At 40.7% G+C, this 27,455-nt stretch overlaps 1 protein-coding gene across 1 annotated transcript in view; it reads right to left on the bottom strand.

The window, feature by feature from the left end:
• Positions 1-27,455, bottom strand: part of LOC145354841 (DNA topoisomerase 2-beta-like) — a 155,341-nt gene that overhangs the window by 90,861 nt on the left and 37,025 nt on the right. The window contains exons 5-13 of the mRNA XM_080206368.1: positions 21,011-21,156; positions 20,803-20,900; positions 11,416-11,628; positions 8,884-9,057; positions 8,656-8,757; positions 8,421-8,558; positions 5,080-5,218; positions 2,986-3,143; positions 300-425 (exon numbers count right to left, since the gene is read on the bottom strand). Of these exons, the coding sequence (XP_080062494.1) occupies positions 300-425; positions 2,986-3,143; positions 5,080-5,218; positions 8,421-8,558; positions 8,656-8,757; positions 8,884-9,057; positions 11,416-11,628; positions 20,803-20,900; positions 21,011-21,156 (1,294 nt within the window). The remainder of the gene's footprint in view (positions 1-299; positions 426-2,985; positions 3,144-5,079; positions 5,219-8,420; positions 8,559-8,655; positions 8,758-8,883; positions 9,058-11,415; positions 11,629-20,802; positions 20,901-21,010; positions 21,157-27,455) is intronic.

Below are 27,455 nucleotides of genomic sequence, written 5' to 3'. Positions count from 1 at the left end.
CCACTGTGCCACCGTGTGCAAAATCAGAAGTGAACAGAAAGAAACAGCAATATGAAGGCTGCAGAGACAGGTAGTAGTTGCTACTACTCGGATAACCATAAGCACGAGTGAGTTCCCAATTCATACTACCACTTGAATACAATTTAACAATAGTAACCATGCTCTCAAAAGAGTATGTAATACCATGGGAAATTAACTAGCATACGGAATATTTGTATGCAGCTACATTATAATTCTTACATATCATATTTTGCACAATTTAACACTATTCTTATCTTATAATTTACACTCGTTTGTACCTGATCAGTCATAATCATAATCTTGCCATAGCGAAGAGATTTCAGAGACTCTGCATCATCATAACTTTTCTTGTACTGAAGACCAACTATCTTGATAATGTTGTTGATTTCTGCATTTTCCATTATCTGCATGACAAAATATTCACATCCATGGTTTTGTAGAATTGCAATATTTCTTAACTTTCATGCTGTTAATTAACAGATTAGAATATAAGCTATATTGCTACGAAATCTTTTTTTACATTTGATATATGCACAGGTAACCATTTACATACTTCAGAGTAGTAACCATAGCAGTACAAACTACTTCAAGCAAGTTCCAAATGAAGCTCTAAAATTAATCAACCAAAGTTTTGACGAATTTCAGATACCAAATCTGCACAATCTATACAATTTCATGTATTCATTTAAAACTTCATCGTCAGTTTTTTCTGAAAAAAATTATATTTAGTTAAAACTAAAACACTCTCAAATCAAAAGTACTGTAATATGACATCAATTTTATTAACAGCACTGAAGAATATCCAACATGGGAAACAAGACAGCTCACGATAATGATGTGTATGGGTAAATAACGAGTAGATATGACACTGCGCTGAACTTTATTTGCAGGGGATGTACTGTTTCCCACCCATCCACCCTCCCAACCCCAAAAGAAAGGTCAACAGCAAAATTACCAACTTTAAAAAGGAGCAGTGAAAATACAGTGCAAATGGCTTAACAAGCCGATGGTCAGACCTCTGTCCCTCAGTGGAAGCAAGTCCAATCTCAAGAACAGCTAGCTAATCCAATTGGCCAGCATCTCTTGTAATCCCAGCAGCACCATAAAAATGTAGTGGGTGCTACTAAGACTCATGAAGAAATGTCAAGGACAAGGACAAGGCAAATCCTCTTGGGCATTCTAGGAAGCGGAGGTGGGGAAATAGATTTTGGAGACCAGGTTGCAGGCAGAAAAGGAGTTTTCTCACAATGTGCACAATTTTCCCCTTCATTACACCAATCTTGGTGAAAAAAAACTTTCTCACTCTCGCCTGCCTTCTACTGACCAGCTTATTATGGCAGAGGAGGTGGATTGAAGCCCCAAATTAAAAGTTTTAAAAGTTAAAATGTTTGTTTAATAGTGTCACAAGTAGGCTTACATTAACACTGCAATGAAGTTACTGTGAAAATCCCCTAGTCGCCACACTCCAGTGCCTGTTCTGGTACACTGAGGGAGAATTTAGCATGGCCAATGCACTTAACCAACCAGCACATATTTTGGACTGTGGGAGGAAACCAGAAAGAAATCCCACAACACCAGCTTAAAGTCCAAACAGGTTTATTTATAGCAAAAGCCACAAGCTTTCGGGACAGCCTGTCCCTTTGTCAGGTGGCTGGGAGTTCCCAAGTAGAGGATGTGGTCAAGAAGGCTATGGTGTACTAGCCTTCATCAAGTGAGGGGCTGAGTTCAGGAGTCAGGAGATAATGCTGCAGCTTTATAAGACCCTAGTCAGACCCCACTTGGAGTACTGTGCGCAGTTCTGGTCGCCTCATTACAAGAAAGATATGGAAGCTATTGAAAGGGTGCAGAGAAGATTTATAAGGATGTTGCCTGGATTGGGTGGCACGCCTTATGAGGACAGGTTGAGGGAGCTAGGTCTTTTCTCCCTGGAGAGACAAAGGATGAGAGGTGACCTGATAGAGGTTTAAAAGATGTTGAAAGATATAGATCGGGTGGATTCTCAGAGGATATTACCCAGGGCTGAAATGGTCACTATGAGAGGACACAGGTTTAAGGTGCTAGGGAGTAGGTACAGAGGAGATGTCAGGGGTAAGTTTTTCACTCAGAGGGTGGTGGGTGAGTGGACTCGGCTGCCGTCGGTGGTGGTGGAGGCGAACTCGTTGGGGTTTTTTAAGAGACTTCTGGATGAGTACATCGGTTTTAATGGGATTGAAGGTTATAAGTAGGCCTAGTAGGTAGGGATATGATCAGCACAACTTGTGGGCCGAAGGGCCTGTTTGTGCTGTAGTTTTTCTATGTTCCATGTTAATTGGCCTAAAGGCGAGTAGCCTAGTGGGCATCTTACCCAACCTAATATTATAGGGACAGTGTAAGGGATGACCAGGAAACCATCAGTGGGAGCAGCTACCCCAACCTAATTTATATATCCTGGCCAGAGTCATGTCCATTGGCAGTGCTGTAAAATTCCCCATACTACATTAAGCTGCGTCTTTCATTCAATTATCTGCAGACAACAAAATGCTGATTTTTCTTTCCTAAGATAACTGACATTGTGGTAAAAGCAAAATACTGCGGATACTGGAATCTGAAACAAAGTCAGGAAATGCTGGAAAATCTCAGCAGCCCTGACAGCATCTGTGGGGAGAGAATAGAGCCAACATTTTGAGAGTGAGTTTCAGAGCTGATTTAGACTCAAAACATTATGCAGAGAGAATAGAACCAGATGCTGTCAGACCTGCTGAGATTTTCCAGGATTTTCTGTTTTTGTATTTGTACATTGTGGCCCACTAATAAACAAGCTTGCATTATTAACAGATCCCTTTGGCACTGCTTAAGGCAAATTGGAGGGTTTTTTTTCCTGAAAAAGCAATATATCACACTGTTACTGTTACATATAACTGTTATATATAACTGCTACTGCTAAATAATAATAATCAATATTGCATCACCGCAGTGCAAACATACCTGTTTGTGTGAAGCTTCTCGAACATTGAGAATTTTACCCCTCAATGGAAACACACCGTATCTGTCACGCCCAATGACAGCCAGACCTGACACAGCCAAGGATTTGGCTGAATCTCCTTCGGTCAGAATCAATGTACAGTCTGAAGAATGTCTGCCACCTGATTCAGAAACATGTATGTGCTTTAACTTGCAATTTACTTAAAGGCTAACGTTACACGAAATTTATGAAAAAACATTTTACACTCAAATATGTATTTTTATTCTTCCTTTGGATGTGGGCATTGCTGCCAAGGCCAGCATTTATCGCCCATCCCTAATTGCTCTTGAGAAGGCGACAGTGAGCTGCTTTCCGGAGCTACTATAGTCCATATGGTGTACATGGTACAGGTCATGGATCTGGAAGGAGCCCTTGTGATTTGCTGCAACATATCTTGCAGATGGTACACACTGCTGTCATTGTGCATCAGCGATGGAGAGCAAATATTTAAGATGGTGACTGGAGTGCCAATCGAGCAGGCTGCTTTGTCTAAAATGGTGTTGAGTTTCTTGAATGTTGTTGGAACTGCACTCTAGGCAAGTGAAAAATATTGATCCACACTCCTAACTTATGCTTTCTAGAAGGAATCAAGCTTTTGGGAGTTGGGAGACAAGATACTCACTGTAAAATTCACAGTCTTTGATCTGTCCTTGTAGCCACAGTATTTATATGATTCACTTCAGTTTCAGGACAGTGGATGTTGATAATGAAGGATTCGTTGACGGCAGTGCGATTGAATATGATAGGGAGATGGTTAGATTCTCTCTTGTTGAAGATAGCAACTTGCGTGGTGCAAATGTTACCTTGCCACTTACTAGCTCAAGTCTGAACAATGTCCAGGTCTTCCTGCATTTCAGCATGGACCGAGAAGTTGTGAATGGCGCTGTATACAAGCATCAACAAGCATCCCACTTTTGGTCTTATGATGGTGGTGGCCATGAAGCAGCTTAGGACTTTGATGGTGTCAGTTCCCTGAGGAACTCCTGCAATGATATCCTGGGATTGAGATGATTGGCTGCCAACCACCACAATCATCTTCCTTCGAGTTGGGTATCACTCCAACCAGTGGAGAGTTTCCCCACAATTCTCAGTTTTGAGAGTTTATTGACTTGTTCAGTCTTACAGCTCTCCTCCACGATCAACCCAGGCACAAACACCCAGATGTGATAAAGGAGGACTGTGCAGAGTCAACATGGCTGGGTTTACATCGTTTCTGGGGCATAGGTCAATGCAGGACGGTCCATTTAGTTTAATACATAGAATCCCTCCAGTGTAAAAGAGGGCGCTCGGCCCACTGAATCTGCAACAACTCTCTGACAGAGTATCTTACCCAGGCCCTCACCCCTGCCCTATCCTTGTGACCCTGCATATTGACTATGGCTAATCCATCTAACCTACATATCTTTGAACATTGAGGGGCAATTTAACAGGGACAATCCATCTAACCTGCACACCTTTGGACTTTGGAAGGAAACCAGAGCACCTGGAGAAAATTCAAACAGACATGGAGACGGTGCAAACTCCACACAGTCACCCAAGATTGGAATTGAACTCATGTCCCTGGATCTGTGAGGCAGTAGCACTAATCACTGTGCCATCGCACCAACCATCCTTTGTTGCAGTTTGATACAACTGAGTGACTAGAAGATATTTAAGAACCAATCACATTGAGTCTGGAGTGACATGTAGTCCTGGCCAGTTAAGGAATAAGGATTTTCTTTCTTAAAGGACATTAATGAATCAGATGGGTTTTTACAACTATCGTCAATGGTTACACAGTCACTATTACCAAGACTAGCTTTTAATTCTAAAGTTATTAACTGAATTTAAATTCCATAAGCTGCTGTATTGCATTTTAAACCCAAATACAGAGCATTAGTTTGACCTCTGGATGGCTGATCCAATTACAATATCACAACAATATAATTCCAAATATGAAACAAGTTCTCACTAGTGATCATAACAGGAATCAACAATTTGACTTTTAACCATGTTATAAAAGGTAGCTTATATCATTTTTATTCTAGTAAATATAAAAGCAAAAACACTTACTGTACCTGCATCGTTAGCATCATCCAGTTTTGGAATGCCTTTGATTTTGCTGTGTTTTACAGAGGAACACTTCTTGTTTAATTGGGTCTGGGCTTTAAATTTGACCCAATTTAGTATACTTTCAACAATGCCACAGTTGTTTGCCTAGAAGGATAAAATATTTTTTCATTCCCTTTAAGTTCACATGAAGAAGAAAATCTTAATGCAAAAACATCACCTTATCGTAAACCATACAAATAGAATGAAACCAAAGAATACTGAATTAATGAGAAACCTCCAACACACCTGTCCACTCTGTCAGAAACAGGTAGTTGTTTAGTATTTTTAAGTAGAGAATCACCATAGAGAAAAAGAAAAAGGGACCGATTCCTAGTGACAATGAGAGATTCAATTGAGGAGATCAATAATTTGGTCAAAATGATGGGTTCTCAGGAAGCATTTTAAAACCCAAGTAAACTCAGGTCATGTGGATTAGTTAGGAAATTTCAGAAACTCAAGCTAAAGTTGCTTACAACATTGGATAAAAAAGGATGGGGTAGGAGAAGACAAGAAGAGACATGGAAGGATAATGGAGGAGGACACAGTGATTCGGAAGAGAAGTGACATGAACCTTCATGGAAATTTAGAGATGAAGTTTTGACGTTCAATGTATTGGGAAGAGGCTGAGAGAGTCAACATATATCAACAGAAAGAGTTATGATGAATGAGTGAAAGGTAGTGGTGGACAAGATAAATGACTAGACTTCAAAGAAACTGAAGATGATTAGGGATGAAGGATTTGAATTTGACAAGAGGATGTTAGAAAAATAACATTTATTATTATGGGAAATAAAACGACATTGGGATTGGGGTTAATGATGTGATGCTGGAGACAGAAGGAAAGCAATTTGACTAATAAATAGGTTATGGCCATATTTTCCAGCTGTTCTTGGGAGCAGGATCTTCCCAAAGAAACTGGCAAGATCCAAAGATCCCACTGGCCATCAACAGTTCAACGCCTCTGGCCACAAGAAACATGTCATAGAGAGGCCAGAGAATTCCACCAAAATAGGTTTTACGTTAAAATATGAGTAGAACAATACATTCTGGATTGCACAACCTGTTTCAGCTTGACTGAACAATGTGGTAGTGAGATATAGTCAGTAGCAAGAAAATGGAGCATGTGGTGAGAATGTTGGTTTTGGCTTCTTGTGGGGAGAGTCAACCCCAAGGAAGGCTCTGAGAAGTCGGTCAATATGGGAGTATAATGATGCTTCTGAACCAACAAAAATCATTTCCAAGTTTTAAACATTTTCTGATCACCTTATAAAGGCCTTTAGCTAAATGTTATGAAGTGGAGCTTGACCCCCTTTTGAGAAGTAATGGCAAATCCACCAAAGACAAATATCTTGTCTGGTAATCTGTTACAAGTGTGTAGGAAGGTGAACTGACCTTCAATAACATTTAGTGGGTAACTAACAGAAACACCTGACACTCACTTTAAAAATTACACTTAACAATTTATTTAACTAACACGGAAACTTAACTGAACAAGTAACATATCAAATAAAATAAGATTCTACTAGAATGCTGTTCAAATAAATACAATATCTATTCATAAATTTAAAAATAGAATTCAGTCACTCAAAAAAATATACAACCAGGTTGTGTGTCTTTTAGAACTTCCTGGAGTTTCTCAGTTGATTTCTCTATCTGTAAGTTCTTTCTGATTTGGTACCTTTTGCTGGTTAGATGGTGCATTCTCTATTAAGATAGATAAAGCTGGCAGAGTTGAGAACTGCTCTCTCCCTCTCGAGATTTGATAGGTGGCAGTTGTTTTTCCCCCCTTGCACTCTCTTCTATACCTGTGATGACCTATCACTTTTCCTACAATAGAATTGGTCTGCTTTTGTCAACATCATCAAACTTAAATGTTATAGATTCTTGGTCTCTGAGTGTATGCTTTAAATTGATAGACTGAATTCAAAAACATTCAAATTCCTGAAGCTGTTACGAAGGCAACCCTGTTGCCTGGCCTTTGATACAAATGTTTCAGCTTGAACTCTGTGTACTTTCTTTTTTAACCTCCAAGCACTAAAACAAACATCAGCTTTTAAAGGCACCACACATTTCACCCCCTCCCCCCCCAGCATTTTATATTCTTTAGATCTTTACAAACTCAACTTCATAACATAAGCCAAGTATCAAGGGGCATAGCAAGGATGCTGCACGATTCATCCACTGGTATTTCAAAATGTAATCAACTTCAACTGATGCTATATGAATCTTATTTGTAAAAACAAATTTGTTTGAAGCAGTGGCCTGTGGTCCCGTACATCAAAGAAAACGGGGTGGAAAATATTCCATCATTGTTTCTGCTGCCTAATCCCAGGTAAAACAGGAAAACAAAGAAATACAAACTTTGGGTAATATGAAAATGCCAGGGACAAACAAAGTCAGTTTTCCAGGTACATACATATGTTAGTAATCCTTTTGCAATTGATCACTAATGCATTTTCACAATAATCTTCTTGTTTTAAAAAGCATCAAGTCAGGAAAAGGTTTCCAATTTCCTATTTGCATGCTGAAATTTACTGGGAGTGGGGTTTCAACTCCAAAATGTATGTTCATTTTTTTAATCTAGGAGATTTCCTACCCAAAAGCCAGTCTGATTGAAACATGGGAAGTTCTACAGAAAGAGCTGAAGCTGAGGATCAATTAAGTTGCCTAGTTGTTGAGATTACTGATCACAGGATTTGTGAGGGAATGTCGGTAGTGAATAAAGAATTGTTGAAAGGACTGTGCAGTCCAAAGTGCAGAAGACAGACTGCAAGAGAATCAGGGATCTTGGGGACAGGAAACTTAGTAGAGCCAAAGTGATGTGTCATGGATGTTGGTGACTGTGAGGTAGAGATGGGGAGAGGAGTCAATGTAGGCTGAGATTTTGGAGATAGTGCATGGTGTTTAAACCGGGTTTGCTTGCTAGGTCTGGAAGAAGCACTCTTGCTCTTCCTACCCACAAGAGAACTTATCCCAATGGATCCAGAACCCTTTTCACCTCCTTTTATCTGCTGAGTTTACAGTATCCAAGAAACCCAGTTAAAAGGTTAAAAACAGAGCTGCAGTAAAAATGGAATCATGTAGCCTCCTTTAAAAAGTTTCAAAGATCGATCTACTTCCCAAGAATGGATTGGGCATCTGCTCTCTTAAACCAAAAATGGGCAGCTTCCTGTTTCAGTTTAATATTTTAAACTACCAGCCAAAATTAAACCCATCCATTGTTGCAGGTTAAAATCAACTCCACTTAAATAAACAAATTATTCATATAAAATTGCAAACATTGATGCAATAACATTGAAATACTAACTGCTTTGAAGAACCTCTCAGAAAGGACGCACTTGGACCCAAAGTTCTTAGGTTGAAGAGTCATATTTTCTTTTGTCTGAGAATCAAATGTTGGGTTTTCAATCAGGCAGTTGACAAAGACCCATAGATGATTTTTTACCTATGTAAAAGGAGAATACACATAGTTATTGTTTTCCTCAGGTTAATGATATGATTTTTGATGCAAAGTTTTAGATATAGTTCAGCTAACAACTAACCTGAAAAGGTTTCACTGACACTCCAGCTTTGTTCTTCTTTTTCACAACTTCAATCAGTTTACTAACAATCTGATCAACTACATAATCAGCATGTCTACCACCCTGAGAAAATAACATCTTCATTAAATTCTGAAATTTAATAATTCTAATATGCAATGAAAAATAAGTACAAGTTCTTTGAACTTTCAAAAAGTAATGGTTGAATGCAAGGGTAACTCAAATACCAACCTTTGTAGTAGCAATACTATTTACAAAACTGATTTGCTGGAAGCCTTTCTCACTCATGGTCAGGCACACTTCCCATCGATCATTCACAGATTCATGAACCACCTTTAGTGCAACACCAGTTTCATCCAATTTATCTTTCACATAAAGATCAACATAGCTCCGGAACCCATTTATCTATCAAGCAAAAAATAAAACAAGTTGTCAAAATCAAACCATACATATTACCCTTAGTTGTTTTTCCTTACCTCCAATCCACTATTCTTTCTCTTGCATCCCAATTCTTTAAGCTTGTTGGAATTCTTAATTCACTTTCCTGAATGGAAACTATACTCCATACCAAAATGTATACTTTTTGTAAACATTAATTTCTTGAGCTAAAGTTTTGAGTGAATATGTTTTGTGATAGCAGGGCGATGCAGGGGCAGAGTACATACTCAGTGGAATACCCTATAACCTGATGTGAAAAACACAAAGACAAACTTAGAGAAACTTAGGGAGGCAGTGGTATTGTCACTGGGCTAGTAATCCTGAGACCCAGAGCAAGGTTTTGAGATCCAGATTCAAACCCCACGACAACAGAAATTGAATTTTAAAAAAAATCTGAAATTTAAAAGTCTAATGGTTACCATGAAACCATTGTCAATTGTTCCCATCTGGTTCACTAATGGCCTTTAGGAGAAGAGGTCTGCTGTCCTTTACCTGGTCCTGCCTACATGTGACTCCAGTTCCACAGCAATGCGGTTGATTCTCAAATGCCCTCTGAATTGAAGGACAGTTAGGGACGGACAATAAATACTGGCCCAGCCGGCAAAGCTCATGACTCATAAAATGAAATTAAAAAAAAAAGTCATCTAGCCATTCTTAGCTTATCCTTCTAGATAATACACAAGGTTCTTCCATCAATGCAGCATTCTTAAATATTTCCAGAGTCCACTTAATATGCAACAAACTTCTTATAATCAACCAGAATTCTACCTTTATTGTTGAGGCCCCAGTCTGAAAACTCTAGAGATAAGTTATGGTGCTACAATGATTAAAAGGGAAGACTAGAAGTGGTGTAGAACGGCAGTTTTGTATACAGAGGATTAATTTCCAGTGTGCACCCTAACCTCAGCACCTTACCAATCAACCTGCACCTGTAAATCCACACTCCCTTTCCATTTCTCTTTGCCCCATGGTTTGTATTCTCTGTCCCATTATATTGCAACATACACTCAGAAAGGAAAAGACAGCAGAAAAGGAAAAACCAAACAAAGAGATGGAGAGAAAAACAGTAAGGAGCAGCAACATGAAGGCAATAGAAACAGCAAAAATGGGAACAAGATGCCTTGACTAATTCTACAGTAAATCCACTAAGAATTTAAATAATTGCTTTTGCTATCCAGGAGGAAAAAATTCAGCTTAAGTACTCGATTAGAAATCTATCATTCAACAAAATTTAGCTCAGAAAAGTTCAATTTTCAACTGTCTTCATCCCACTGTCACCTGTCCCCTAACTGGAGGGCTGAACAGTTTGAAATGCATCCTTCTCCTTAGTCTTCAATACAACTCCCCTGATTGGTCAGCACATGTGAAATTTGAGAGCAACAATACCAGTTTTCCTTCCTATGGAAACGATTTCCTTCTACATAGAAACATAAAAACATAGAAGATAGGACCAGGAGGAGACCAATTGGACCTTCGAGCCTGTTCCGCCATTCATCACAATTATGGCTGATCATCCAACTCAATAACTAGTGGTTTCCAGGTGACTAACTAATCCTGCTCTCTCCCCATAACCTCTGAGCCCATTCGCCCCAAGTACTATATCTAGCCACTTCTTGAATACTTTCAATGTTTTGGCATCAACTACTTCTTGTGGTGATGAATTCCACAGGCTCATCACGCTTTGGGTGAAGAAATATCTCATCTCAGTCCTAAATAGTCTACCCTGAATCTTCAGACTGTGACCCCTGGCTCTGGACTCCCCCACCATCTGAAACATCCTCCCTACATCTAGTTCTGACAGAATTTTATAAGTCTCTATGAGATCTCCCCTCATTTGTCTGAACTCCAGTGAAAACAATCCAAACTTAGTAAATCTCTCCTCATACATCAATTCTGCATTCCCGGAATCAGCCTATACCACGTAACACTCGTACGAGACAAACTTAGAACACTGGATGCTAAAAGCGCCATCCCCTGATTGAATTAGAAGTGTGATCTCTTCTGCTCAACTAACATTTTAGCCAGACAGTTGCAGTGGAGTATTTAGCAAAGACACTCTGCCAGCTGGAGACCATATAACCCAGTCATCCCAGCCCACAGATACACACCTTTAATGAGACAAATAGATCCTATAGCCTAGAAGATTTCTTCAAGGCATAAACAAAATTGAAAAGATAAAACAAAGCCATACAAACTAAAAGTTATTTTAACAGCTGGCAAAAAAAATTAAAAATTAGATCTTTTGCTTAAAAGCAAAAATATTAATACCTAATCTACTGATTTACTCCCACAAGTAAAATAAACCGATATACTAAAAACACTTACTGGCAATTTCTTTCCATTGAACATGACTTTGACTCCTTTACATGACCCAGCTACATCGTAAGCTCTTCGTGTCAGGAGTGCCACGATATCTTTATCCAGTTTATCCATTTTGAATTTTGACAGATCAGGTTGGAATGTAATACATGTATAATCATCACCATCAAAGTACTTAATCTTCGCTTCAGATGATTTGTTCATATTGTTTGTCCATGTCTGTTTAAACAAAACATGAATACTTTGAAGTTTTGTTAAATTCCATTTCGTTCAAAGCTTAGATATAAATTTAACAAAGAGTGCCGTTTTCACTTTCTAACATGATAAAGTAATTTTGCATTATTTTGTTTACAGGTTACAATTAAGCAATTACAGATGATCTCTCACCCATGAGTAAAGGCATAAATTTTAAGCAGCCACACAACCTTAGTCCAAATAAAGGATTCAATCTTAAAATGAACAGTTTTCCACAGTATCTGTACAGTCTAGTCCAGTCCTAAATGCTATAAAATCATTGGTACGGGTTAAATGAGAAAAAGGAAACAGAACTTTTAAAATCAAGAATGGGAAATAACCAAAGAGGTAAAAATCATATTTTGTCTATGGTTGATATTTAGCTTGCATTGTTATATTTGTAAGATCAGCATGAAAAAGGAAAAAAAATAAATGACATACAGGTAAAAACAGCCTTTTTTCACATAGCACAAACACTCTAAAGCATGACTGGAGTGTGTCAAACATATTTAACCTTGCCCAGTTTGGGATCCGTCAGCTTCCAATCAATTTGTTATTACAGCCTTGATTCAAACACAGACAAAAGAGCTGAATTTCAGAGGTGAGGTGAGAATAATACACCTGGCATTAAAGCAGCATTTGACAGAACATGGCATCAAGGAGTCCTAGTAAAATTGAAGTCAATGGGAATTAGGCAGGAAAATCTCCATTAGGAGTCAAAACTAACACAAAGGAAGATAGTATTATCTCAGACACAGAACATCACTGCAGGAGTTCCTCAGGTCAGTGACTTTGGCTCAACCATCTTCAGTAGCTTCATCAATTATCTTTCTTCCATCAAATTCAGTGGAAATATTCATTAATGATTTTGGTACTCAGTTCCATTCCCAACTTCAGATAATGAAGTGTTCTGTGTGTTCACACCGCAGCAAGTGGGCAACATTCAAGCTTAAGTAGTATGTAGCAGTCATTCCAAACAAGCACCAGAAAATGATTATCATGTAGAAGAAAGTCCAATCACTCATCCTTGACATTCAATGATTTCCCTGCCAACACCGTTGCATCACTATTGGCCAGGAACGTAACTGAACCACTCACATTAATACTGTGGCTCTAAAAACAGGTCAAAAGTTGGGTAGTCTGCAGCAAATAACCATCCCACAGTAGTTAGTTCCTTGCCAAAAATACATTTAATTTAAAAGAAGCCAACATTTAAAAGCTGACAGCAAAAGTTAATAAATGAGCCATTGGCTCAGAGAGAACAGGAGAAGTTGGTATAAAAATGATGATACTCTGAGGTGTTAGAACATCAGTCGGTTAGGTGTTGAGTCCTGCAAGAACCCATTTAACCATAAAAAAGTCAACATTTTAAAAGCCCAAAAGAAAGTACTGCAAAAAGGCCATTTGTAATGGAGAACTTTCAGAAATTGGCCAAACTTTGCCTCCCAGCATTCCACAAAACTGGATCTGAAAAAAAAATCTTTGAAAACCCGACATAGACACAATAAGCGATTTCTTTAATATACCTGTCAACAAATATCAGAGACCATCAGACCATAGAATGGGTATGTGTCAATCAGTTAAATCGCAGAATTGTTATAATGAAAAGGCAACCATTCAGCCCATGTTTGAGCAGCTCTCCAAATGAGCATTTCATCTAATGCCATTCTCCTGCTTTCTCCCCGTAACACTGCACTGTCCACTTTCAAATAATCCTCCAAATCCCTCGAGTGCTTTACTTGAACCTGCCTCCACAACACTCTCAGGCAGTATATTCCAGGCCCCAACCACTTGCTACACGATAAAAGTTTTTCTCATATTGCTTTTTTCCCCTTTTACCAATTATCTTAAATCAGCGAGTTCAGGTTTTTGTTTCTTCCACACACAGGAACGGTGTCTTTCTATCCAGGCTTTTAATAAGTTTGAATAAGTCTATCAAATCTCCTTTCAGCTTTCTTCAAGGAAAAAAAGAGTCCCGGCTTCTCCAATCTGTCTTCATAATTGAGGTTTCTCATCCATGGGATCATTCTTGTAAACCTTTTCTGCACTCTCTCCATTGCCTTCTCATCCTTCCTAAAATGTGGGGCTCAGAACTGAATATAGCATTCTAGCTGAGGTCCAACTGGTGCCTTAAAGAAGCTCAACGTAACCTCCTTGATCTGTATTCAAAGCCTCTATTAATAAACCCTAGGATACTGTGTGCTTTATTAACTGCTCTCAACCTGCTACCTTCAATGGCTTATGCATATGTAGGTCCCGCTGCTCCTTATTTTGTGTTGTCATTCCATATTCTTCCTACCAAAATGCCTTACTGCACATTTTTCCCACATTGAACTTATTCGCCCATTTCATCAACTTGTCTATGTCCTTTTGAAACTCTACAGTGTCCTCCCAGTTTACAATGCTTCTAAGGTTTGTATTGTCTGCAAATTTTGAAACTGTTCCCTGTACACCAAAATCTAAATCATTAATGTACATCAAGAAAAGTAAGGATCCCGACCAACTCCCTGGGGAACTCCACCAAAACCCTTCCTCCAGCCTGAAAAACATCTAATAACCATTAGTCTGCTTCCTCTCACTCAACCAATCCTTTTGCTACTGTCCCCTTTATTTCATGAGCTGCCTGAGCACGAGCAAAATGATTTGTCTTAATCATTGAACTCCTATGGCCAAATTGTAGAACTGTAAATAGTACTTAAAATCTAACAAGATGTGGTTTCCAGTATGTCTGGACATGCCCCCATATGCTTTGGAAATGTTTATTCCAAAGAACAATTTCATTAGAGCGAAACCTGATGTGATGAACCACAATTTTCTCCATCGAAACACCTTCATATATTAGGACAATTCATGAACCTAGGATGTCAGATTGTTGCAATATACAAGATACAACCAAAACTGGGAGGGAATTCAGCGCACAGTATGGCATTTGGCAGAAAACAAATATAACAAGAGGATCTGATTAACTAAAGTGGGGCAACTAAGCTAAAGAGATTTAAAAAAGAGCAGCAACTCTACAAAGCACAACAGCTTGCGTTAAACAAACATTTATAAGCAAAGTACTAATATAACTTAAGGTGGTAGAGTACTGATGCTTTTAAGTTATCAATGGTGAACAAGAGTTAGCTAGAAAAACTCAGCAGGTCTGCCAACATCTGTCAGTCAACGGTTTGAGTCATGGACTCTTTGTTGGAACTGAAAGAACAGGAGATTGTTAGAGCAAAATAAACTGCAACAAAATGTAACTTTAAGAACTTTACTGCTTGGAGGAGGAATGCTGAATAGCTTTATGTAGGTAAGTGGCTGGCATGGTGTGGAAATAATGTTGCCTTCATAAATTTCTGGCAACAATTTTAAAATTGAAAAACCTGGTACAGGAGAAAGAAAGAGACTTCTAAGAACATTGAGGTAGCAATTGAGAATCATTTAAATTAGATGCACGAGGTGGTGGAGTAGGGGATGAGGGAGGAGACGTGGAGAGAACAATTCTGGGTAAGACCATTGGTCGAGAACAAGTTAATCAGTGAGAACACCTTTTTTCAATGTAATAATATCATGGATACAAGTTAAATGTATTCCAAAAATAAGGAAATTCAAGAAACAAATGTGACCTTAAATTTATTAATAAACAAGATAAATGAAATAAAGATGGTTAATCCCCCTATTTTGTTAGGGAAAAAGGGAAGTGTTTCATAGCATCTTACAGTGTAGAAGGAGACAATTCAGCTCAGCATGCCTGTGACTATTCCAGTCCTCTCCTGGGCAGCCTTGCAACTCAAACGCTTTGTGAACTTAACCTCATCCAAAACTTTGTATCTGAGTCCTCCACGTTAACTATTGTCCTTATGCTTGCTGACTGCATTGACTCCCAATCCAACAGCACATTAATTTTAAAATTCTCGTCCTTGTTTTTAAATCCTTCCATAGCTGCATTCCCCCCTATCTTTGTCCCCTCTTGAAACCCATCAAGATCTCTGTGCTCACCCAGCGCTGGCCTCTTTCATATCTTGGGCTTTAATTTTCCACCATTGGCAGCCACACATTTAGATCAGGCTGTGGATTTCCTTCTAAACCTTTCTACCTCTCAGGCCAAGAGATATCTCCTGAATCTACCTTTCTTGACTATGCTTGAAACTGAGGATGAATGCAGAAGTAAATATTTGATTATTTGTACCCAATATTCATAAAGAAACACGCGAATAGCGCACCCTCCCGTAACAGAGATAGCCAAGAAAAGCCACGATGAATGAAAGCCCTAGACAGGGATAACACTTATTACATCACAAAAGAGAGACTAGGGAGGAGAGCTATCTGACAATGGCTGTCATTATGAGGGAGTTCATAGAATCATAGACTCCCTACAGTGCAGAAGACCATTCAGTCCATTGAGTCTGCACTGACTCTTTGATAGAATATCTTACCCAGGCTCTCTCCCTACCCTATCCCTGTAACCCCACACACTTATATCCATCTAACCTGCACAACTTAGGACTGTGGGAGGAAATCTGCAGAAAACTTATGCAGACACTGGTGTGCAAACTCCACACAGTCACCCAAGGCCAGAAATGAACCAAGGTCCTGGAGCTGGGGGGCAGCAGTGCTACTCACTGCACCACCTTTCCACCCCACAAGAGTTGATATACAGCGGAGAAGTATCTTGATTGGAAAAAAGCTCATATGATATTCATATTCAAAATAAGAGACAAAACAGATGCAGACAACTACAAATCCAACAGTTTTCCAATCTATATAAAATGATCCAATTGACTATCAGAAGTAATCATTCAGACAGAAGAAGAACAGACTATGTGACAACTTGCTTTAAAAAACTTTAAGGAAGTGATAGTTCAGTGGTCAGCTGGGTAAGATATTCTTTCAAAGAGTCAGTGCAGACCCGATGGACTGAATGGTCTGTTCTGCACTGTAAGGAGTCTATGATTCTATGAACTGATGATGTGAACTAGACTTCCAAAAAAAACTGTAAACTGTGTTAATTATGAGGAAAAACTGGAGAATGTGAGCTTTTCAGTCAAGAAACTGCGTCTAAGAGTTGATTCTACAGAAAAGTACACTGCCATATATTACTATGCATCCCATATATATTAAGTCTGGAGGCAATACTCATCAAGTCTTTTAAAGGATGTTGAAAATGTCAACTTATATCACCTACCCCTACACACCTTACCATTGCACTTCTTCCTGTCAGTTTCAGTAACCTTTCTAGCTCTTTCTTCAATATGTAGACAGCTCACTAACCTGTAGGTGTATGGCTATCATATTCCTACAGGTTTATTTGGTAGTACAAGCCACTAGCTTTTGAAGCGCTGCTTGTTCATCGGGTAGGTGGGAGTTCTGTTCACAAACAGGGCATATAAAGACAAACTCAATTTACAAAATAATGGTTGGAATGCAAGTTTTTACAAGTAATCAAGTCTTAAAGGTACATACAATGTGAGTGGAGAGAGCCTCAAGCACAGGTTAAAAAGATGTGCATCATCTCCAGCTGGGACAGTTAGTGAGATTTTGCAAGCCAAGGCAAGTCGTGGGGGTTACAGATAGTGTGACAATGAACCCAAGATCCTGGTTGAGGCTGTCCTCATGCGTGCGGAACTTGGCTATCAGTCTCTGTTCACCAACTCTGCATTGTCGTGCGTCGTGAAGGCCACCTTGGAGAATGCTTACCCAAAGGTCAGAGGCCAAATGCCTGTGATCGCTGAAGTGTTCCCCAACAGGAAGAGAACACTCACTAACTGTCCTGTCTGGAGACGAAGCACATCTCTTTAACCTGTGCTTAATCCTCTCTCCATTCACACTGTCTATACCTTTAAGACTTTATTATCTGTAAAGAGTCGCATTCCAACCATTATTTTGTAAATTGAGTTTGAGTTTGTGTCTTTATATGCCCCATTTGTGAACAGAACTCCCACTCACCTGATGAAGGAGCAGAGCTCCGAAAGCTAGTGGCTTGTGCTACCAAATAAACTGGTTGGTCTTTAACTTGGTGTTGAGAGACTTCTAACTGTGTTTACCCCACAGTAATCTCCACATCATATCATGTGCCTAACAAAGAATCGCTTATAAGTGCAACCTTTGTGACTTACAAAATTCTGTTACACTCCAAGCATTCTTTTCTAGGGTTCTCTTCCGGACATTTCATTTCCTTCCAGATTGATAGGCTGAGTCTGGTGTCAGTAAATTAAAATGTGTTTAGATAGTTGCACACTCCATCTACCATCTCTGTTTCCTTCTTACAATACTCAACTCTGCTACGTGTCAATATTGCTCCAATTATGCAGATTTCCAGCTCCATGCTTTGATGGCTCACTCTGTTGGTCTGGTATTAGCCTGGCCATTTCAATAGTTTGTGAAGATTGATTTATTGGGTCTAATGGTAACCAGTTGTCCTCAAAATCCCCTCAATTTTTTGTCAGTCTTAGTAAATTCCATCCCCACCAATGCAATAGTCTTCTATATTAGTTTTAAATTAGGGACTAACTTTGGATTGCGCCCTGTTAAGACTATATCCTGCACAGAGCGTGATGTAAAAGTATAAATTCATGGTGGGGTTTTTAGTCATGCTCAGAAGTTAAAAGGGGGATATATTTTCTGTTGTTTAATGTATTAGTTATTTAGTTGATATTGTTTTCATTGTGTTTGTTACAGTAAAAGTCTTAAAATGTCAAATTTTGTTGAGTGATGTCACTGGGGATTCAAATCTCTTTTTAAAGTTATCAGTCTGTATGGGGATCACAAGAGACTCAAGAACTTAGGACTTCTGATCTTAAACTGTAAGTATGAAAATTTAGGACCCGATGAAGACCACCAAGATTGTGAAGATATGTAAAAGGCACTGAAATGTTTTAAATGTAGTAAGATACATGTTTAGGATAATAAAAGAATTAAGAAAGCTATTAAAAACATTCTTTCTACAGAAGGTGGTTGGAACATAGGATGCTCTGTTATAAACCACTGATGAAACAACATTCATTAATATTTTTAGAACAGGAATTAAAAAAAATTAAAAAGTTCATTGAGAAAAAGGAATACTAAGGGGGTATATGAAGCAAGCAAAAGAGAATTAAATCAGAAGGTTTGTAGAGAAATGACACTACCACAGATTAGATAGAATTTTGCAGTGCAAATAGCCCATCTCAGTGACTCTTAAACCTTTTCATCCATAGACTTCTGAGACATCTGCAGGTCCTAGCTCATATGCTTTTGCTTGTCATGGCAAAAAAAAAAATCAGAATTAATGGGAAGAATGGCACTGCTTTCAATGAGTCTAGTTCCAAAGTTCCAAGCTGGAGAGCTTCATTCATGTCAGACTCCGTGTTCAGCCAGTTCCTCTTCTTTGTTTACAGCCCACAAATGAACTGAATCACAGTGATATATTGTTGGAAATGCCAACAAATGCTTCAGAACTGCAGCAACAAGCACAGGATACATGATATATACATGGAATCAAAGTCCATCAAACCTTTCTCAGACCAGCTTCAGCCACTTGCATTTTGGACCAGCCCACTAAACATCTGGAGGCCCCTCACAAATCACCGTACTTTAAAAATCACTGTTCTAAATTGATGATTCCACATGCTAATATCTTTTAATAATTTGTCATTACATATTTGCAATTTTGAAATTCCTAGTTAGGGCACAAGTTTTCAGACAGAGGCTTGCAAGCTAATCAGATTTTTGCCCAGAATTGAATATGTTGCATGCTATAATACAGTGTTTTCAAAGTCCATATTCTATATTAGAGCGCATTATTTGTTACTATCAAAGTAGGAAATTTTTCAGCAAAATGGCACTGCCTTCTTTTGGACAGTTGACAGAAAGTCATTGCAGCAGCACAGTGGTTAGCGCTGCTGCTTCACAGCTCCAGGCACATGGGTTTGATTCCCAGCTTGGGTCACTGTCTGTAGAGTTTGCACATTCTCCTTATGTCTGCGTGGGTTTCCTCTGGGTGCTCTGGTTTCCTCCCAGTCGAAAGATGTGTGGGTTAGGTTGATTGGCCGTGCTAAAATTGCCCCTTAATGTCCTGAGATGAGTAGGTTAGAGTGATTAGCAGGTAAATATGTAAGGATATGGGAGTAGGGCCTGGGTGGGATTGTGTTTGGTGCAGACTCAATGGGCCAAATGGCCTCTTTTTTGCACTGTAGGGTTTCTATGAAATTCTATGAAAGTCAGGACAGCCTGAGCCTTGTTTTTATATTTTCAAGAGATCAACACAGTGTACAAAATCTGAAAACTGCAGTGCTAAACACAAACTGGGAGCAAACATTCGCTTGAAGATGTCTGCCTTAGCTCAGTGGTAACCTTTTGCTCCAAAATCCTATGGAATCAAGCCCCACACCAAACACTTGAACATACAAGATCTATGCTGATATACCAGTGTCAAGACATGTTGTCTTTCATATAGGACATTAGACAGATGATCCCTCTCCACTCTCTCTGGTGAATGCAAAATATATCATGACACTACACTGAAGAACAGCAAGGTAGATCGCCCCAGCATCTTGAGCAATATTCTTCAACCAACTATACCAAACAGATTATCCAGTGATTATCGACTGCCTTATGTGGAATTCTGTTGTGCTCAAATTGGCTGACATTTTTTCTATGTTACAACAAGGTAAGCAAGCTTGAGAGTTGGGGGGGGGTGAGCAAGCTTGAAAGTGGCAGGTGGGTGAGCAAGCTTGAGATTGGGAAGGTGGGTGGTGAGCAATCTAGAGTAAAGGGGCAGTAGGTAAGCTAGAAAAGAGTGGGGCGAGCAAGCCAGCGAAAGGGGCAAGCAAGGCAGCAAAAAGGAGAGGGGGCAAGCAAGGCAGCAAAAAGGAGAGGGCAAGCACGCTAGAGAAAGTGGGGCTGGCAAAAAAGGGAAGGCGGGGGAACGGAGAAGGCTATAAGCAAATAAGAGGAGTGGCACGCAAGCACGAGGAAGGGTACAAACAAGCAAGAGAAAGGGAGTACGAGGAAGTACGGGTGAATGGACAAGCAAGCAGGTGAGAAAAGATAGGGTGTAAACAGAATGAAGTGGCTGATGGACAATTTGTCTATGAATGAATGAACACACATTTTCTCTTCAGTTACTAACGTGGGAAAATGGTATCCTTAGTTCCACCTCAGTATAATGAAAATGGCCTATAAATTGTGACGTACCTGCTTAAAACTGTTTTTGTATTCCTTGCAGGCTGTTTCAACTGTAAACTTGGTACTAAATATGTTGCAAAGTTTAGCACCATAACCATTTCTTCCACCTGCAAAATGCAAATAATAGTTTTCCTTCAACAAAACTATAGGAGTTAAACCTCTAAATGGTTGAAAAAAAATCTTTCATAACACAATGTAATGGTACATTTGGTCTTACCTGTGACTTTTTTTTCATCATCATCATAGTTACTTGAGGTTAAGAGCTGCCCAAAAATCAAAGCAGGTACAAACACTTTCTCTACTTTGTGCTCCACTACTGGAATGCCTTTCCCATTGTTCCAAATACTAATGATGTTGGAATCCCTTAAAAAGTATAACAGACATATAAATGTGCTTATCACTTCCAAGTCAAGGATATCAGTGATTTATTCAACTTATTCTAAAACCTGGACAAAGAATACAGCATTTTTTCTTATATAACACAATAAACTAATGTGTTGAAAACATATTCAAAATCTCTTATCTTGGGGAACAAAGCATAAGGATCCAAGTTTAAAGACGGTTATTATTATTCCTTCAGCTACATATGAAAACATTCTAAACTTTTCTATGAAATTTTCAGGAATTAAAATAATATGTTTCTAAACATTACAAAACTTTGCTACCAACATTATTGGTCCCTATTGGCATTCAAAAGGAACAGAAAAACTCAAACAAATCCATAAAATGTTGCAGTATAGGTGCAAGTTACTCAATCCACATGCCTGTGCCAGTTCTTAGAAAATCTCCTTCCCTGAAGCCCAGAATTTTTAGTAAACAATAACTCAAAATTCTGAAATACTCAGCAAGTCACGCAGCATCTGTGGTCAACAGAAAGCAAATTCAAGTTAGTAACTTTTCATCAGAACTGCAAAAAGTTAGAAATGTGGTTTCAGGCAGGTGAAAGCAGGGGAGCAGTGAAAAAAGGTGTTACGAATGTAAGGTTTTATAAGATGATCATAGAATCCTGACGGTGCAGAAGGAGGCTTTTTGGCCCATCAAGCCTACACTGATAACAATTCCACCCAGGCCCTATGTCTGTCACTCCACGTACTTGCCCTGCTTCTGTTTTGGACTGTCTCATTAATTCAAGGTAAAAGAGATCAGGGCATTCAACAGGACGGCAATTCAGCTGTATGGCTGGCTGAGACTTTCTTTACAAATTTGGATATTAAAAAACCTGCAGTCCGGAAAGTGTACGGCGATCAGGAATTAAAACTTGAATCCGATAATTCGAATAGCTAAAAAGTCAACATCTTGGTGCTGGTGTAGTGTCTGATTTTAAAGAACAACAAAAGGGATTATTGAATCAAAAAGTTAAGAAGCATGACTGGGAATTTCTTTTGGCTCACCTGTCAATATGAGGCAGCCAGAGGGATTATCAAAAATTAACAATGTTGTTCTTGGCAAAATGAACCAAAACAACCTAGATTTACAATTTTTCTAACCAAGGACAAGGAAAAGCTGTAAAACCTATTCAAAATGAAAAAGATTTGCGACGGCAAACGACAGATAACGAAACCACCAGCAGTAGGATGAATACCCATTTGGAGAAATACTGGAATTCCAACAATTCATTTAAACTGAAGTTCAAATCCTAATTGTCACACGAGATTGGAGTGTGACAGCCTTATAAAACAGACTGTTTGATGATGAAACGTGACAATAAGGAAAATATTATTACAAATACTGTATATAGTAAGTTAGTTGATAAGATAGAATACAGAACATAGAACACTACAGCACAAACAGGCCGTTCGGCTCACAAGTTGCGCCGATCACATCTAGACCTACCAAGCTATAGAACTATCATAGAATCATAGAACCCTACAGTGCGGAAAGAGGCCGTTCGGCCCATCGAGTCTGCACTGAACACAATCCCACCCAGGCCCTACCCCCATATCCCTACGTATTATACCCACTAATCCCTCTAACCTACGCATCCCTGGACACTAAGGGGCAATTTCTTAGCATGGCCAATCAACCTAACCCGCACATCTTTGGACTGTGGGAGGAAACCAGAGCACCCAGAGGAAACCCATGCAGACATGAGGAGAATGTGCAAACTCCACACAGACAGTGTGGAGCTGTGAAGCAGCAGAGCTAACCACTGTGCTACCGTGCCGCTCCCATCTGTAACTCCTAATGCCATTAGATCCTATATACTCATCCAGAAGTCTTTTAAAAGACCCCAGTGAGTTCGCCTCTACCACCACCGATGGCAGCCAATTCCACTCACTCACCACCCTCTGAGTGAAAAACTTTCCCCTAACATCTCCTCTGCACTTGCTTCCCAGCACCTTAAACCTGTGTCCTCTTGTAGCGACCATTTCAGCCCTGGGAAATAGCCTCCAAGAATCCACCCTATCTATTCCTCTCAACATTTTATAAACCTCTGTCAGGTCGCATCTTAATCTTCGTATCTCCAGGGAGAAGAGACTAGCTCCCTCAACCTAAGGCATGCCTCCCAATCCAGGCAACATCCTTGTAAATCTCCTCTGCACCCTCTCAATAGCTTCCACATCCTTCCTGTACTGAGGCGACCAGAATTGTGCACAGTACTCCAAGTGGGGTCTGACAAGGGTCTTATAAAGTTGCAGCATTACCTCCCGACTCCCAAACTCAATCCCTCGATTAATGAAGGCCAGAACACCTTACACCTTCTTAACCACCTTCTCCACCTGCGAGGCCGATTTAAGAGTCCTATGGACCCGGACCCCAAGATCCTTCTGCTCTTCAACACAGCTAAGACTCCTACCCTTGATATTGTACTCCTGCATCTCATTGGTCCTGCCAAAATGGACCACTACACGTTTATCCGCGTTGCAGTTGATCTGCCACTTCTCCGCCCAGTCTTGCATCCTATCTATGTCACGCTGCAACTTCTGACATCCCTCCAGACTATCCACAACACCACCAACCTTCGTATCGTCGGCGAACTTACTAACCCATCCCTCCACTTCCTCATCCAGGTCATTTATGAAAATGACAAACAGCAAGGGTCCTAGAACAGATCCCTGGGGCACTCCACTGGTGACCGACCTCCATGCAGAAAAAGGCCCATCCACAACCACTCTCTGCCTTCTGCAGGCAAGCCAGTTCTGGATCCACAAGGCCAAAGCCCCTTGGATACCATGCCCTCTCACCTTCTCAAGAAGTCTTGCATGGGGGATCTTATCAAATGCCTTGCTGAAGTCCATGTAAACCACGTTCACCACTCTTCCTTCGTCAATGTGTTCAGTCACATTTTCAAAGAACTCAACTAGGCTCGTATGGCACAACCTGCCCTTGACAAAGCCGTACTGACTATTCCTGATCATTCTAAACTTCTCTAAATGCTCATAAGTCTTGTCCCTCAGAATCCTCTCCATCAACTTACCAACCACTGAGGTCAGACTCACCGGTCGGTAATTTCCCAGGCTATCCCTGTTTCCTTTCTTGAAAACAGGAACCACATCCGCAATCCTCCAATCCTCCGGAACCTCTCCCGTCTCCATCGACGATGCAAAGATCATCGCCAGAGGTTCTGCAATCACTTCCCTCACCTCCCACAGTAACCTGGGGTACATCCCATCTGGTCCCGGCGACTTATCTATCTTGATAGAGTTTATAAGTTCCAACACAAACTCTTTCTTAATATCCACATACTCAATCTTTTCAGTCTGCCGCAAACCTGTAGTACAACCTCCCAGATCACTTTCCACCGTGAATACCGAGGCAAAGTACTCATTAAGCACCTCTGCCATTTCTTCCAGTTCCACACAGACTTTTCCCCCTTCACCTTTTATAGGTCCTATCCCTTCTTTTCTCATCCTTTTACTCTTCACGTATTTGTAGAACGCCTTGGGATTCTCCTTAATTTTACCCGCCAAGGCCTTGTCATGTCCCCTTCCGGCTCTCCTAATTTCCTTTTTAAGCTCCGTTCTACAAGCCTTATACTCCTCTAGGTCCTTAACATCTCTTAGCTCTCCAAATCTTTTATACGCCTTTCTTTTCTTCCTGACCAGGTTCACCACAACCTTCGTGCACCACGGCTCCCACGACCTATCAAAACCTCCTTGTCTCATCGGAACGTTGTCGTGCAGAGCTCCAGTCAACATTCCTTGAAAATCTGCCACCTTCCTTCAGTACTTTCCCCAAGAACACCTCCTTCCAGCTTACTCGTCCAATTGTCTGCCTAATGTCATCATATTTCCCCTTACTCCAGACAAACACCTTCCTAGCCTGCCTGATCCTATCTCTTTCCAATGCTATCATGAAGGAGATAGAATTATGATCTCCATCCCCAAGATGCTCTCCCACCGAGAGATCCGTCACCTGTCCTGGTTCATTAGCCAGCACCAGGTCAAGTACAGCCTCTCCTCTCGTAGGCTTATCCACGTGCTATGTCAGGAAACCCTCCTGAACACACCTAACAAACTCCTCCCCATCCAAACCCCTTACCCTAGGGATATTCCAGTCAATGTTTGGGAAATTAAAGTCTCCCACCACGACAACTCTGTTATTACTACATCTCTCTAGGATCTGTTTCCCTATCTGCACCTCAACTTCCCTGTCACTATTGGGCAGCCTATAGAAAACACCCAGCAAAGTTATCGACCCTTTGCTGTTCCTAACTTCCATCCACAGAGACTCTGTAGACAGTCCCTCCACGGCATCCACGACATTGTCCCTGATCAACAGTGCCACTCCACCACCTCTTTTGCCCCCCCTCCCTGTCCTTCCTGAAGTATCTGAATCCCAGCACCTGAAGTACCCAGTCCTGTCCCTGAGACATATAAGTCTCTGTAATGGCCACCACATCACATTCCCAAGCAGCAATCCACACCCTAAGCTCATCTACTTTGTTCACTACACTCCTGGTGTTAAAATAGGCACACCTCAGGCCCTTGGTCTGGGCACTTCCCTTCTCCATTACCCGTCTAACCTCCCTCTCATACTATCTACAGTCCTCCTCGCTCTCAGTCTCCTCATCTCTATTCCCTCCCCCCAACCTCTCTAGTTTAAAGCCCCCCCCCCCCCCCCATTAGCCCTAGCCAATCTTCCCGCCAAGATATTGGTCCCCCTGGGATTCAAGTGCCTGTCTTTACTGAACAGGTCACATCTGCCCCTAAAGAGGTCCCAATGATCCAGGAACCGGAATCCCTGCCCCCTGCTCCAGTCCCTCAGCCACGCATTCACCCTCATCTCATTCCATTCCTGCTCTCTCTCCCGCGGTGCAGGCAGCAATCCTGAGATTACTACATTCGCGTTCCTCTTTCTCAGCTGTCTACCTAATTCCCTATAATCCCTTTTCATGACCCCTTCCCTCTTCCTGCCTATGTCAGCGGTACCTATATGAACCACAACCTCCGGCTCCTCACCCTCCCCTTTCAGGATGTCTGGGACGTGTCCAGAGACATCCCGGATCCCAGCTCCAGGGTGGCAAACCACCATCCACGACTCCCATCTGCGTCCGCAAAAACGCCTGTTTGATCCCCTCACTATGGAGTCCCCTATTAACACTGCCTTGCTGCTCTTTTTCTTACTTTTTTGAAGTATCGGGTCAGGCTCAGCTCCAGAGACCTGGCCACCGCTTCCTCCCCCAGGTGAGCTGTCCTCCCCAGCAGTACTCAGACAGGAGTACTTATTTTGAAGAGGGACATCCACCGGTGTGCTCTCCACCACGTGAGCTTTCCCCTTCCTAACCGTTACCCACTTGCCTTCTTCCCGTTGCCCCAGTGTGACCACTTGCCAGTAGCTCCTGTCAATTACCTCCTCATTCTCTCTAATGAGACGAAGGTCCTCGAGCTGCAGTTCCAGTTCCTTAACCTGGTCCCTTAGGGACTGCAGCTCCACACACCGAGCACAGATATGGATGTCTGGGAGACCAGGAGCCTCCACGACCTCCCACATATGCACTCCCACATAAGATGTTTACAATGTTGTGTTTTGGCTGCATTGAGGAAAATTATTACAGAAATAATGTTCATCTTTTGGTGGGGAAGGGGAACGAATGTGAGTTAATAAGAGGATTTTGTTTTCGATTGTCACTAATTCAAAGTGGTGTAGTGAAGTGGGTCATGTGATCTGCTATCATTTCTGCCGTGTGACTTACTGAGAGCAAGATGTAAAATTTCACATATGAAAACAAAGGAAAATGCAGCTGGGCTAAATAATTGTGGACAGGCTTTCAGTCTCCAAGGTTTTGAATAGAAAAACGGAGAGAGGTCTCACTGTGGCAAAAAGCTGCAGGTGCAGAAAGAAGGCTGTGAATCCTTTGTGAACTACCAAACAGAATGCAGGAAGGGGGACAGGTTTTAGCTGAAGAGAGGCATCCCATAGCAAGCTATAAGACTATGTAACATTTGTCCTGGCAAAGCCAGGTGTAGAAATCACCCAGAGGGTGATTCAGTTCCAGTTCCAGAATTCTCAAAGAACTGAGGAAGCCCCTTTGACAGTCACTCAACATTATGACTAAGCAAAAACAGGGAAATGTGAACTGTTGGAAGCTGGGAGTGACTGTAGACTGTTATCCAATGGAGAGTGTGCTATAATGTATATGTATGCAGCGTGGGGCTTCCAGTCACATTAAAATATTAATAAAGACTACCTCTTCTGGAGTTTCAAGTATCAATTGTTCA

This window comes from Carcharhinus amblyrhynchos, chromosome 2, assembly GCF_965287045.1.
Source record: "Carcharhinus amblyrhynchos chromosome 2, sCarAmb.v2.hapA, whole genome shotgun sequence".
Lineage (NCBI taxonomy): Eukaryota > Metazoa > Chordata > Chondrichthyes > Carcharhiniformes > Carcharhinidae > Carcharhinus > Carcharhinus amblyrhynchos.
Note: the sequence above shows the minus strand (reverse complement) of the source record. Positions and strands in the feature narration are given on the sequence as shown.